A 15,574-nucleotide genomic window follows, 5' to 3' on the forward strand; every position below is an offset into this window, starting at 1 on the left:
GAATTTTTGAGGCCTTACATGTTGAGTGGTGGAACTCAGCGACGCTATTTCCTCTAGTGGGGATCGAACTCACAACCCTTACATCATCACAGCCACTTTTTCTTAAATGTTAAGCTGATAAAGTTTTAAAAAAAAACATAAAAGTTCAAATAAATCACGAAAATTTCATTGAATTAATTTTTTATTTTTAATTTGAAATATTGTATAAATTGTTTATTTTATATGACAATATTTATAAACTATTTGTCATAATATTAATGTTTTCATGTGATCATTCTTAGCCTTATGATCTTTATTTTTGTAGTTGTTTCTAATTAGAACAAATTTACTAAATTGTTCAATATTATTTCTGTAACTGTAAAAAAACTTAAAAAAACTTCCATTAAACAAAATCTTCAAAAATAATCGTATAAATCTAATTAGGTTTAGATAATCTGATATTAATTAAGAATAACATACACTGGATGACCAAAAATATTGTAAATCTGTGAGTTTTACAATATTTTACAACTATTTTTAATTTTTATAATCTTAATATTATTATTCTTTTAATATGAATATTATTTACATATATATACCACCTATGACAATGTTGAGATTTAATATTATCATTATCAGATTTTATATTTACTAACTTACAATTCAAACAAGACACACTATTAAATATATTATTAATTAGGAAGTAATAATACAATATTATATATACATACAACAGTTAAAATAATTTAAATAAATCATTATAAATGTAAATTTTAAATACAATATAATTTAAAGTAGGCAATATAAATAACACAAACCAGCAAAACAATGTAGCAAGCTAGGTTTGAGATATAAAAATTATAATTTACTGTAACAGTGTTATATTATTTTAACAAGAAACATTTGCGTTTTGGTTGTTGCTTTCATTTTCCTTACCATTATTCTCATTATTTAAACTAGCTTCATTTAAAATTGCACTATCAATGCAATCAGATTTCACTTTTTCTTCATTCATTTCAGAATCAACACTTTTCACATCTGGAATATTCTGTACATCATTATTGACGCCACTGTTATCCAAACATGTTACTGACTCCGCACTGTTTTCCTCACAGTTTGCAATATCACTATCATTGTTAACATTGGTTTCACTTATCTGTTTAGCATTGTTCTCAAACGCACTATCAGCATTTCCTTTCTCAATACTCTCCTCATCTAGTGTATTTTCCGTTATGGATATATTGTCGTCCCTTAAATTTATACAGTCAACATTATTTTCTACAGCGCATGACGTTTCCTCGTCATCAGATGATGCCAGAAGAATATTTTCGACTACTTCTTTATTTGTTTTTTCTGTGTTATTTTTAATTGAGTCTTGGTCATGACAATCTACAGAAGATTCATTTTCCGAGTAGCTTGAATTTTCAATGCTGATAACGTCAATAGGCTGTGACTGACTGTTTTCGGTGTCAGTGTCTAACTCAATGGTGTCTAATGTTATAACAGATGCATCAGAGTCGGAGGATTCTTGTGAAGAATTAATTTCGTTTTCAGAATATAATTTTTCTAATAAATTAAGTTCGTCTACTCCGGAAGCGATGGTGCCATCGTCACTGTGTCTTATATTATCATCCTTGTCAGATTCAGTTTCTTTTTCTTCGTGCTTTTCTTCTACCGATTTGTTAACTTCCATATTTTCTGATTCATCGTTATTCTCTTTAGCATTTGATTCAACGATTTTGCTATCTGTTTCTTTAGTTTCATTTATAGTTTGAATATCTTCTATGTCCTGTGAGTTATTTTTCTTTTTCTCATTCTTCTTGGTCTTTTCTTCTATCAATTTTTTCAGTGTATGCTTCCTCTTTTGTTTGTCGTCCAGCGAACTACTGTGCTCTGTCATATCATCGTCTTCTCCGCTTTCAACAGGCGACTCATCAGCTTCTTTGTCACCAATCTCCACAGCTTCCAGTTTCATTTGATTCTGTTTGTCAACAAACCTAAAAATTTTAATTTAAATAATTATACCAAATATAATAATACCGAAAATGCTATGATAAGTTAAGAAAATTTACAATTTTTAAAAATTTCTAGACAAAATTCGAGCCATAGCGGAACTTCATCCTGCTTTTCTTGGAAACAGTCCATGGAGACGACTAGACCATTATTATTTTAAGACTCTTAAAGATTGATTAAATAATGACCCAGAGCTAAAGCAAGCCAGACTTTCGTTATTTTATAAAATCTGAATATTTCTTTACGTCTCAACTCAACACCAGTAATGTCGCGCTTTGCCTCAACACTAGAGCCAAGAAATGAAAATATAAATTTAAATAAATATTTCATTTCCTCGAATGAGAATTAAATCCACTAGTCGCGTTTACAGTCGCACACTTCTGCTGCTGTGCTACGACTGGCCTCTACAGCTTTATATTATTCTTAATTCTAATTTTAAAAAATACTTTTTAGTTGTTATTTTTAACAAAAGCTATTTTATTATTCTTTAAATAGTATTGTATATCCTTACACTTGACCGGTTTTTTCACATTGACATCATTCTTTTCAAATTAATCCGACGTTTCAAAGTCCGTCAAAATCACGTTCAAAGTTACCGTTACAAACATACATACATAATACATACACCTAAAGCTAATACAAGCATATTAAAACTCTTTATTACTTATTGAGCAGTTCAGTTTCCTTTGAGACAGCTGCTTTTTTATTTTCTTCAAACTTCTTCCGCAAATCAGCGCTATTTTCAGCAGGATCAGCGTGATGTGCCACTCTTGAGGACGCGATCCTCCATTCATTTTCTTGGCGGCGTCTTTGTAGCTTTCTACCACATCTTGTAAATAGGTCTCGAGCTGAAAAACACAAATTTCATTTTAGTGTCTTTGTGTTGATAAAAAAATGATCAAATCGTAAAGTTTTCATACTTGGTACTAGGCCGTAGGCTCGTGGCCCAGTACGTGGTGGTGTACGAAAAATGTAGCGGAAAGTAGGGAACGGAGTTTCTTATAACTGTTCCCTCTGCCCTGCTGTGTACGGGTTACAACGTGAAGCTGATTTTTTTTTTTACACATTTAGTTAATAAAAACTTTATATTCCTATATCCTAATTATTGTGCCTTAAAGTCATATCTATTTTTTAATATAAAACACGGACATTGATATATATTTTTTGATTGTGAGCATAGTTTTAAGGCATTATGTTCGACGCCCAAATACTTGGCGGCCACGTGTCGCCCCACTTTTTCTTGTTACCAAAGTGAGAAAATGAAAATACTGAATTCCTCTATTTCAATTTTAACACTAGGTTCCCTCTGCCTACCCTACTATATGGAGGATACAGCATTGAAGCTGCAAAAAAAGAAAATAAAATAATAAAACATAAGCATTTCGCTGATCTTCTTATGTATTGTATCTTCTCAAATGTGCAATAAATACTTATTATCTTTTCGTGTGTTTTCAAATTGCCTCTTAAACCAAGAAGTGTGCGATGGTAGCCATATTAGTGTTAGCCACTAGTGGGCTGTGACCAGCGTTGCCTGATTTTGTCTCGGGGAAAAACAGGATTTTTAACTCTGGAATTGTTAGCATTTTACTAATATTAAATAAAAGAAAATCGGCTTCACATTGTATCTTGCTCACAGCAGGGTATGTAGACTAGACTTAAAACACTGCGTTCTCCACTTTCCGCCAAATTTCGCAGGCATTGCGTGCTGAGTCGCGAAACTCAACGCCTTTTTCTTGAAATGAAAATATAAATTTAAATAGTAGTAGTAATTTTCTCGAGTAAGGATGAAACCTACATCCAGTCGACTTTACAGTCACATTGTTGTTGTTGTTGTAATGACGTTTTAGACATTTGAATCTATCACTTCATTAATCAGTTAGATATTATAAACTTATTACATATTATAATAAAACAATAAAAGAAAAAAAATAAAGTATTCAAAACATTTGATTTCCAAAAATTACGAAATACACATTAATCTGATTAAAAGGTTTAATTTAAGAAGTATAATATCACCTTCATCCATGATCTCCATTTCGCTCCAGCCGAGTCTATCATCTTTGTTAGCGTCACGCACGCACCGGATCACATCATGGAAGTCAGGGAACGGTAGCGGGGTACCTATGGGCACTTTCTTATTTATCCAAGCCTCCAGTTTTCTGGCAGGCCCTGAAGGCTGGCCTGGTCTGGCCTCTAAATGAATCCGAGGCTCAGACGGCATTTTAGTATTAGTTACTTGACATAGTTTCTCATACACTTTCACTAATCTCTCTTTATACCTGCAAAGTGTCAGAATGTTAAAATGTTATTTGATGAACTGGTATGATTAAAACCATTTTTCTATCAATTTTTAAAGTGCTATTCCACACTTAGGACTCATGGTTTTTGAAAACCATCTAGCTCTCTGACCACTAAGCCATACATCTGTCTCATCAAGCTATGTCGAAAATCTTATATGTTTGGTTAAATTAAAATTAAATTAAATTCTTATATGCTACATATTTTTATTATTAGCAAAAGTTGTAACAAGCATATAAAAGAATGTACAGCTTAATTTTAAAAAGTATAGTAAGTATTTCTTTTAGCAACTGCACAACAAAACAATAACGTTCTGTTTTTAAATTGAAAAAAATATTATTTTCATTTCCTTGCTTTGGTAACAACACAAACTGTGGTGTTAAGTTCTGTCATTCAACATTTGTTATTCTTATTCTGAATCTAATAAAAATTACCTCTCAGTTAATAGGTAAACAGAATCTTCATCATCTTCAAAATCAATTTCTTGTTCCTCTAGTTTTTGAATTGCTCTGTGTAATTTTTTTACTGTTTTCTCTAGTTTTCTTATTTGTCTCTGCCTTTTGTAATCATTAGAAAACTCATCAATATCTTCTTCACTGTTGGTTGCTACAATAACAAAAAAAAGATTATGGCTTTCATAAAAAAGGAAAAAGCTGTTTTGAGTTTCACCACTCAATGATTCACGAATAATACTCTGTCTACCTTGTTACATGTGACATACGGCAAAACTTAAATAAAAGTTATTTACCTTTGTCAAGTTTTTCTTTCTCAATAATAACTTTATTCATCTTTCTTTGCAAATTTAGTTCATCTACTATATCTTTTATATACAAATACATTTTTTCCGGGCTAGCCTTCATTGATGTCACTTTACTAGAAACCATATCAATAAATTCTTCAGATTCTATGTATTCTTTTGGGCATTGTTTGTAATATGCTTTAATTTTCTTATCAACTATTTTGTTCATGTCAGATGAGTTTTCTAGTTGAAAACATAAATCTATAAATTTTTGGTATTCTGGATGAAATTCATCACACACTTTTTTTAACTCTTCATTACTTTCTTTTTGAACTCTCACTTCACTTATATCTGTCATTAATGATTCATCATTGTTTTTTTCACTTTTTCCACTCTCTATATCTTTTAAATTTTGACAACTAGGCTCATTAGAATCATTGCAATTAAAATTTGATTCGCACATATCAATTTCAATTTCCACAACTTGTTTCTCTACATTTGTTTCTTTTGGATACTGCAGCTTTTTTTTACTTAAAGGCGTTTTATCAAATTTTTCACTGTCATTTTCAATATCTTTCGCCTTGCTTTTAATAAGTTTTACTGGACTATCTTCAATTATAATAGCTAATTCTTTACCTGTCTCATTGTGAGGTTTAACCGGACTGTCTTCTATTACAATTTCTACATATTCTTTAGTATCTGGTTCCTTATTGTTTTGCTTTTCCATCGAAAAATCTGTATTATTACCCATTAATACATCTGTATCTTCATAAGATTTTTGCATATTATATCCTTGATCTTCTGGTCTCAAGTACCAATTAGGACTACCAGAAGACAAATGAAATGATTCTTCCTCATCAATTTCCACAGATGATACTTCTGGCTTTTTTGGTTTAAAGATGTTTATTTCTCTCTTTGTACCAGACACACTAGGTTGAGACACAGGTTTTATAGTTAGACCTGGTGGTAGATTAGTTAGTAGTTTGGAGCCTTGTAATGTATTAGTTGAACTTCTAGGTTTTTTATTAACTGTTGGCATTTTTTTAACTGTTATTTGCTTAGTTAAACTTTTAATGTATCCTAGTGGGTTTAATGCCAACATTTGTGGTGCCACTGGCATTTTTATATTATTTTGAACACTTTGAATGACAGGAGCAGGAGTTGGTGTACTGTTCATCTTTTTTAAAATAGGAGCATTACAGTTATTGTTGATATTTCGAAACGTAATTGGTTTTTTTAATAAAGGTGCAGTATTTGCAGGATTCACTGCCTTTTGAATTATGGTTGAATTTGATCTTACAAATTTTAAAGGACGTTGACCCGGTATAACAACCATAGCGTTAGGTAGTTTTCTCTGAAATAATTGAAAGTCTATATAAGAAGTATTCTAAAAGTATATAATATCAAAGAAATTGAAATAACGTTAATATTATTTACTCACTTTCTTTGGCGTAGGTTTAGCTTCTTCATCAGAAGAGTCTAATTCTATTACATCCTCGTTTTTAGACATTTTAGAAACTAAATATTGCTTTGTCTCACTAAGCAATAAATAATTTTAAAGTATTGTTAACAGAGCACTATCACTATATAATTCATAAACAATCATAATATTAAGAAAGGATGTCCCAAAATAAGCTACTACAACTGTTTAAGCATCATCGAGCCGCAATTCGTCAAAAATTCACCACAGGGTCTGTCGACTCCCATATAAAAAGTTTTGCCTGCACACATAGATATTCTTTGGCTGTGTGTGTTTGGTGCTAAAATTATGAATTATTATTATTATTAATTAATTCATTCCACGTTACGTTTAGGCGTGACCCTCCCAAGCTACTTCTATGTTACAAGATTCAAACTTGCTTTCACAATCACATTACTATTTTAATTTTGTGTACCAACCATAATTTGTATATTTTATACAAAAATATATATTTTACCAAAATTTCTAGATATAATAGACATATTACAATGCTGCAATATTGTACTTAGTGTTTTGTTAAAGTGGAATTAAAAATACATATTTGCGTAACTATAATGAATTTAATAAAATTATCTGCTGAAGAATATTAGACAAAAAGAATTGTACAAGAAATGGGATTTTTATAATATTAATTCCATATGTTACTTATTTGTTTATTTTGTTATATTTGACTTTTGTCAATGGCAACAATATTATCCGGGACTTAACTATAGCGGTGGCTAAATTAAATTTTATTACAATTTATGTGTTGATGGAGTCTGTTATTCTTTCCGCATATTTTGTAAATTTGCTGTATTCTGACCTTCTTTATATTTAAGTTTATTTATTTCTTTTATATATTTACTTTAAGTTTATCTATTAAAATGGCTAAAAACCTCCATAGAAGATGTGCTAAGTGTGGTAAAACACGGTCTGAAGATTTGGCCTTTTCCTTTTATAGGTTTCCAAAACCTGGAATATATAATATTGCCAAGTAAGTGATGATATCTCAAACATTGAATTGATATATCTTATTAATAATACTTTACTTTATTCGTGAAATTAAAAATTAGCAAAGCAAAATATATAATGGCGGCTGTTGTGCCACACCCAGTTTTTAAGTGAAAATTAAGTGTACGTGACGAAGTGAATTCTAATAAACCACGAAACATGTGCTCAATGAAATATTTTTGAGAGTCTAAATTTCAAATTTCATCCCTTTAGGGTTAAAAGTTTTCAAAATCGCTTAGTGGATGTCCAGATTACGAAAGTAAACATCTGTCCAAATTTCACGTTTCTACGCACAGCGGTTACGGCTGTGCGGCGCGTCTTCCCTCAGTCAGTGAGGACAAGTCCTTTTATATATATAGATGATTCTAAGTACTGTTTGATTTTTTATTTATTAAAAAAAAAGATCAATAAATTTATTTTATATTTTCAGAGCACAAGCTTGGGCCAAATTTTGTTGGCCTAATAAAGATTTTATTTGTATAGAATCATTACAATCTATATATAATTCCAATAAAGTCCTATGTGCGAAGACTGATCACGTATGCTGTGCCAACCTTAGTTGAGCAGCATGATTTACCTATGAATGAAAAAAAATATCAGGTTTAGTTTTTTATTGCAACTAAATAATATATTGTTAGCCATTCTGTAACTTTTTTAACTAATTAGACTTTATGTTGTCTATATTTTTGCAGATTGACAATCAGACAAATAAAATGATGGATCAGAAGCCTTCAACCTCTAGAATTCCTTTGACACAAATTGAAAATGTGAATGAGCTCAATGCGCAAATTACAACAAATTATTTTCTTCAACAACCCGGAGAAATTATAACTACACCTAAACCAACAACAAAAGTAAATGTATTTTATTAAGTATTTTATTATTTATATACATATATTATTTTTTTGGTAAAAGTATACAAAACTGTTTGTGTTTCAGAATGATGATTATGCAGCGGTAACCCCAAAATCAATAGAAACACATTTACTTCCCCACTCTTCTCCTAAAAAAAGGAAAGGAATGCTCAGATCCTCGACCGTGAGTAAAATTAGTGACATGAGCCCCAAAGAATTGAAACTATACAATATGTTCCAAAAGAGAATAAAAGAAATTATGAGATTAAGGAAAACATTAAAAAGTAAGAAAATTAAAAATGTTATAAAAACATTAACAGAAGAAGAAAATGTGCAGAAGCTGTGCAATTTAAATATGAGTCATAGTTTTGCCATATTATTGCAAAGTCAAATAAAAAATTGGCCAAAAAAACCGAGAGGTAGAAGATATTCTCTAAACCAAAAAATCATGGCTTTGGTTATTTATAAACGATCACCAGCGTGTTATAGACTTTTAAGAAGAATTTTTGCTCTGCCATGCCAAAGTAGTCTGAATAAACTTCTGAATAGATTGCCCTTGAAACCAGGAATAAATGGACACATATTTTCTGCTTTAAAAAAAATGGCTCAAAACTATAGTGATGAGAACAACATTTGTATTTTGTCATTTGATGAAATGTTCATTAAAAAACATCTGTATTATAATTCTCAACAAGATGAAGTTCAGGGCTTTCAAGACCACGGTCACCATGGCAAAAGTAATGGAGTTGCTACTAAAGCCCTTGTATTTATGCTTTCTGGAATTAAAAGAAAATGGAAGCAGCCTATATCTTTTTATTTTTCAAACACTTTAAATGCAGATAGGTTGACTGTGATTTTAAAAGAGGTAAATTTATTAACTATTTTAAAAGATTAATTTAATTTTTTTGACTTCACTAGTGTTAAACTTTTTTTTTTCAGGTGCTGAAAGAATGCTTCGATGCACACGTGAATGTAGTTGCAACAGTGTGTGACTTATCCACAGTTAATTTAAAAGTTCTTAAAACATTAGGAGCTACAACACAGGAGCCATTCTTTACTTTGTATGGACGAGAAATTGTATCAATTTTAGATCCACCACATTTGCTTAAATGTACAAGAAATTTGTTCATGAAGCATGATATTGAGTGCAGTACTGATATTCAAAATAATGAAAACCCTGTAAAGGGTAAGCACATTATTTTTATTTTGCTTACTTATAATAGATTTCAGTATTATTTTTTAGATTATAGTTTTGTTGTTTTTATCCACTCTATAATTATACTGTTTAAAATAGTTTTTTTTGTAGTTAATTGTCACATTTATCAAGTGTATTGCAAACTGCTCTCCCAGACCATTTATATAGCCTGTACATTGTAGCACATTTTATGGAATAAGCATTTTTAATTTATTATATATAAAAAATGTTTTGTTAAAGGTGTTGCAAAATGGAGTCACATTGAGGCATTTTATAAATTAGACAAAAATAATGCTAACTTTGTCTTTGCTCCTGCTCTGACCGAAAATCATTTACATCCAAATTTAAAACAGCAGATGAGGGTAAAACTTGCTGCACAAATATTTAGCCACTCTGTTGCTGCTGGGATTTTGGCAAAAATTGCATCCAGTGAGTATTCTCATTATCTATTGAGAAACAACCATGGTACATCCATATAACAATTATTTATTACACATGTCTCTAATATTTATTCTAGTATAGAAAAGAGAGCTACCCTCTATATATAGGAAATATTAAGGAAAGAAATATAATATAATTGTAATTAGTTCATTAAATAATTTATTTCTTATTATATAAATTTAATATATAATATAAAAAAATAGCAAAAAATTATAAAAAAATATCTAAAACAAAAATAACTATATATCCTTCATATTATATTTAGGTTATGCTTTTATGGTATATGTAAATGTAAAAATGTGTATGCATAGATATATATATGTAATATTTATGTTTAATTGTATGTATTTATTTATGTGTATGTTTCTGTTGTGTAAATGTATTTTTTTATGTTAAATGCAATAACGAATATTATTATATAACATGCAGCAATACTAATTTTAATATGATTTTTTTTATTGCAGATGAGCTTCCCTCTGAAGCTCACGCTACAGCAACATTATTAAAAAATTTTGATAATTTATTTGATAGTGTTAATGCTGACACCCCGGGCTTGCGACGAGGAAAAAAATATTCAACTATTATGACCAAAACAAGCCTTCATTTAGCTTTATTTTTTGAAATGAGGAAATTTATTTCTTCAATGAAATTTCTTAACAATCGTACCATGCCTCCTTCCCAAGAAGGCTGGATACACACACTTAACGCAATTGAAAAACTGTATGATATTCTTAAAAAAAATAATGTTAATAAGCTTTCCACCCGTCGTTTAAATCAAGATCCCTTAGAAAATTTCTTTGGATGCGTCAGGTATAACTGTGGGTCAAATACAAATCCGACGATACAACAATTTATTGCAGGGATAAAAACGGCTATTGTCAGCAACTTGCGACATTCAGGACAAAAGACAAATTGCGAAAATGATACTGCTCAAATTGCTGACAATTTAATTAGTTTTCTTACAGAAGAAGAATCTATCATAGAAAAATTTGATGATATGACTGACATTGAGTATGACATTGATTTTGGAAAGGTGGCAGCTGGAGCAGTTGACGAAGTAGAGAAGGTGACACCAGAGTCTCAAGCTTGTGCATATGTTTGTGGCTTCATTTTTAAAAAACTAAAGAATAAGAACTCTGTACATTGTAAAAATGCTTTGCTTACAGTTTCTGAAAATGCCATTCATATATTTACAGGCCTTAAAGAATATGAAACTAACCTTAACACCTCAACCTCTTTAAATTATGTCAACGAAAATTTTGTAATAAGTGTTCAAGCTTTAGCTACAATTATAAATAAATATTTAAATGTATCAGCATGGAAACCACATCTAAAAAAGAACATGTTACTATCTCTTAATCAATTTAACTTTGATTTTCTCTATAATTGTAGAGATCATTTAAATACAAATATAGAGCATATAAAAAACTGTACATTTCATATATGTTTAAACAGATATATAACTTTAAAAAATAGAGAAATGATTAAAGATGACAAACAGAAAGTTTTAGTTAGGAAATTAAAAATTTTCAGAAACAAATAAAAAGTATGCATGTGTGTTAATATTCAATTTTAAATTTATTTGCTTTTTACTAAATACAATAAAAAAATCTAAATTCGTAGGGCGGAGCTAAAGCTACTCCCCTTCGAGAGATCAAAAAAACCGAAGAACAGCCTGTTCCAGAGCAAGGTAATCAAAAAACAAATTATTTTAAACTTTACCGTAAACCAACACACATAATTATTATTCTATTAACTTGGTATTTAATCCATAATAGGTTAAGAAGAAATGGATATAGATGACACCACCCCAGGGAGAGGACACTTCAGAATCTGAACAAGAAGAAGCTGCAGGAAACTTCAGAGCGGAAACGGCATTTCCTGCAGTTAAGTTATTAGACTGTTAAGTAAGTATTTAGACTATTTTTAAATTGGATGTTTAATAACCTAAATTTCAAATATGTTGTGTTAGTTGATAATATATTTCAATGTTTAATTAAATTTGTATCTTTTTTACATAACACCAAATCACTCTGCTCTGCACGCTGATGTCCTCAATGGCGCGGAAAAGTCCCCTATGATCGACAACCCAGCAGAAACAATAGCACCAGAAGAGTTGGATGTCTTGTTGCAATAACTCCACATTCTCTCCCGTGAGTATTTTTAAAACATGTGTAGATTTTATTTGTTTAGAAAAGGAATAAATTATAAGTTTATTTTAAAAAATCGATTTCATTAAGCAAACTTGTATTAACTTAACCAAATCATTACTGTGGTTATTACGGCTTATTGTTCCTTTATACAACTATATATAAACTTGCAGGCCGCTATTGAAGGACCCCTCGAGAAGAATTCCCAGTTCAGTGTATAATAAATCATTAGAAATGTGAAACAGCCATTTGTAATTAATGTTTGATATAAAATAAAACATTTTTACATATTTATGTTCTTTTAATAATATACTTACCAGTATCATTATAATTTAACAATAGATAAATTTTTATTACAGTATTGGGGTAATTTTAATTGTAATTGACAATTAAATATTAACAATTTAACATATTTTGTTTGTACGGAAATCACAATTGATTGTTTATTATGATCAATCAAAATTAATTGGTAATTTTGATTTACGTACAGACAAATGTTTTATTATTAATATTTAATTGTTAATTGCAATTAAAATTACCTCAATACTGCGTACTAGTAATTATGCTTTTGAATTTGAATATTCCCGCTTTTCCGAAAAAGTTTGGTGCTATAAAATGCGGCGCTAGTAGTATAAGCGTGTAAAGCTATTGGCAAAATTTTTTGTATGGAAGTTACGCTTCTTCTAGTATATGTTCCTTGATTCACCAACAATTGTCAACGATTACCGATCAATGCTGCCATTTAAAAATATTTTCCTCTAATCTGGATTAAACCGCACCGAGCAAGCAACATTATTCTCTATAGAAATCTCTATGTATCGTTGCGTAGTATTCATCACTTATTTGCTAGAATATTTTTATATAATTTTAAAAAATATATTTTGTTAAATTAATTTATACCGGTTAAATATAGCAAATAGAAATTACGGAGTGTATAATTTTCGTTAGTAAATCTACTATTTTATGAACAGTCACATTTTCGCTAGTAATTAAGAAAAAAAAATTTTTTTTTTCTATTTTAAATTTAGAATATTATATTTGGTCTATTATATTAAGCTTCTTTGGCCTATTATCGAAAATGAGAACAATTTGTCCAACACTAGGTTTTCAGGTCCCATCTGCCTGGCTAACCTGCTATGTGATACAGCGTTAAGCGTTAAGGTTTTATGAAAGAAAGCAAAAATGCAGTATGCATTAAAATCAAATAATTTAACATTATGGAATAAGCTTAATACTTTTTTGTAAAGCATAATTGCTATTGTACACGCTTTGCTTGTCAAAATACCTTACTGTAGTACCGTAGTGTAAGTATTGTACGAAATGAAACTAATATAATGAATATATATTTTTTAATCTGTGTCAAAATTGAAGTTGATGTGAGTATGACTGCAGATTGAACTTCAGCTACCTGTCAAAATATATTCTTGGCGAAATCAATTTCTAATTTCTCTGGGTCGTATTAGTACAATGATTAAACTTTTTTCTTTAAAGCAACAAAAAAAAGATGAAGAAGGTTCAGCCAGGGCAGGTGGTTCACAAAAAAAAGCATCAGCAGCACAGTTGCGGATTACAAAAGGTAATATACAATTCAAATTATTAAAGATTTGTACAACAATGAATAATACAATTATCTATGTATTTTAATATTAAACATGTAATAATAATACAATAACATATATATATTACGTATAGTACGAGTATTTCATACATAAAGAAATAATATTTTTCATTTCAATCTACAATTTATATTAAAAATATTTTTTTTACATTTTTCAGATTTAAATGAATTGAATTTACCCAAGACATGTAGTACAGAATTCCCAGATCCTGATGATTTACTAAATTTCAAACTTATTATATGCCCTGATGAAGGATTTTATAGAGGTGGCAGGTTTATCTTTAGCTTTAAGGTAATATAATAATATAATATTATCAATTGTTTTTTTATATATTTGTTGTTTGTTTGTTGGAAAACTTTAGATTAATCATTACAGATAATATGTTGTTTACATTATATATGTTTGAAATAAAACATCTACATTTATATTTTTGTTCATTTCAAGTTAACACATAAAAATGTTCATGTTGATCATCAACTTTTATTATTTATTACTAAAGAATATTGATTTTTAGTTATTGCAAAGTATGACAAATAAATAACTTTCTTCTTTTTGATATTTATTACCTAAACTTAAACATTATTTTAATTCTATACACAACAATGTAATTATTAGATGTTTACATTTTTCTTACAAAGTGCTAGTAGATTCATAATGGTACCGCTATATTAAAATTCTTATACAATTTCAATAATATATTTAAAAAAGTAAACAATTTTATAGTAAAAATATATTTATGACACTTAAGATACTTTTTCTTATCATATCTAAATAGATCAAATGATTATAAAAGGTGCCTTGTATGAATGATCTGACATAATTTATACAATAATGAACTGCCTCATGTTAATTTAACAAATATATCTTGATTTTAGGTAGGTCCAAACTATCCTCATGAACCTCCCAAAGTCAAATGTGAGACTGCTGTATATCATCCTAATATAGATTTAGAAGGAAATGTTTGCTTGAATATTCTCAGAGAAGACTGGAAACCTGTACTCACTGTTAACTCTATAGTATATGGATTACAATATTTATTCTTGGTAAGTAAAAAAAGAGACCATCACTGCACTGTCAGATGGCATGTGACTGTAAGTGAGACAATTGTGAGTTCATCCCTCCCCCAGAAAATGAAAATATATAAAATTTTATTCACTTCTACATTATTAATCCCTACACTGGTAAAAGCCAAAAGTATTTCCAAGATGTTTCTTTAAGGATTTTATAATATTAATATCTGATAAATATGTATGTACATCATTTTAATTGTGTCACTTATATAAATACTACTATATTTATTTAAATTGTACATACTTTCTAAACATAGTACATTTTACATTTGCTTTCGGTTCCAGATAACTTGTCTTTATTTACGATTTTTTATGATAACTATTTAAAATCTTAAGCAAAGTGGTAAGATGATTGAGATAAAAAGTGTTGTAGGAAAATTTTGAATTTTATTATTAATTTTGCAAACCATTTTGAATTATATTTTGATGTTTAAACTTGTAATTATTAATAATGTTATTGATTAAATTAACATGGTGTTATAACCTTTCTCAATACCAGGAACCGAACCCCGAAGATCCCTTAAATAAAGAAGCAGCCGATGAACTTCAAAGTAGCCGACGAGTGTTTGAGCAACATGTACAAAGAGCTATGCGCGGTGGATACGTCGGCTCTTCCTACTTTGAACGGTGCCTCAAATGATCACACACTACTATAAATTAATTCATCATGGTCTATATAAATAAATAAATCTCATTCATTTTATATTACTAAAGGAGTTTTTTTATCGCCAGCAAGTGATTTCCGT

At 29.5% G+C, this 15,574-nt stretch overlaps 2 protein-coding genes across 3 annotated transcripts; one reads left to right on the plus strand and one right to left on the minus strand.

Moving 5' to 3' along the window:
- Nucleotides 1–163: 163 nt before the first annotated feature.
- LOC146534698 (uncharacterized) lies at nucleotides 164–6,710 on the minus strand. Of its 2 annotated transcripts, none has more exons than XM_085192922.1 (6): nucleotides 6,471–6,710; nucleotides 5,039–6,383; nucleotides 4,725–4,896; nucleotides 4,009–4,271; nucleotides 2,657–2,840; nucleotides 164–1,976 (listed from the first exon to the last, which is right to left on the minus strand). In XM_085192922.1, exons 1-6 carry the CDS (start codon nucleotides 6,537–6,539, stop codon nucleotides 869–871), a joined length of 3,141 nt encoding a protein of 1,046 aa, XP_085049048.1. In that variant the 5' UTR covers nucleotides 6,540–6,710; the 3' UTR covers nucleotides 164–868. The 2 variants fall into 2 exon arrangements, with proteins under 2 accessions (XP_085049048.1, XP_085049049.1); XM_085192923.1 differs by having other exon boundaries at nucleotides 5,039–6,400.
- Nucleotides 6,711–13,519: 6,809 nt separating this feature from the next.
- On the plus strand, nucleotides 13,520–15,541 carry UbcE2M (NEDD8-conjugating enzyme UbcE2M). Its single transcript, XM_085192717.1, has 4 exons — nucleotides 13,520–13,715; nucleotides 13,916–14,049; nucleotides 14,634–14,801; nucleotides 15,328–15,541. Exons 1-4 carry the CDS (start codon nucleotides 13,607–13,609, stop codon nucleotides 15,466–15,468), a joined length of 552 nt encoding a protein of 183 aa, XP_085048843.1. The 5' UTR covers nucleotides 13,520–13,606; the 3' UTR covers nucleotides 15,469–15,541.
- The last annotated feature ends 33 nt before the right edge of the window (nucleotides 15,542–15,574 follow it).

This window comes from Heliconius melpomene, chromosome 11 (genome assembly GCF_056956725.1).
Source record: "Heliconius melpomene rosina isolate 202511_hmr_F chromosome 11, ASM5695672v1, whole genome shotgun sequence".
Classification (NCBI taxonomy): Eukaryota; Metazoa; Arthropoda; class Insecta; order Lepidoptera; family Nymphalidae; genus Heliconius; species Heliconius melpomene.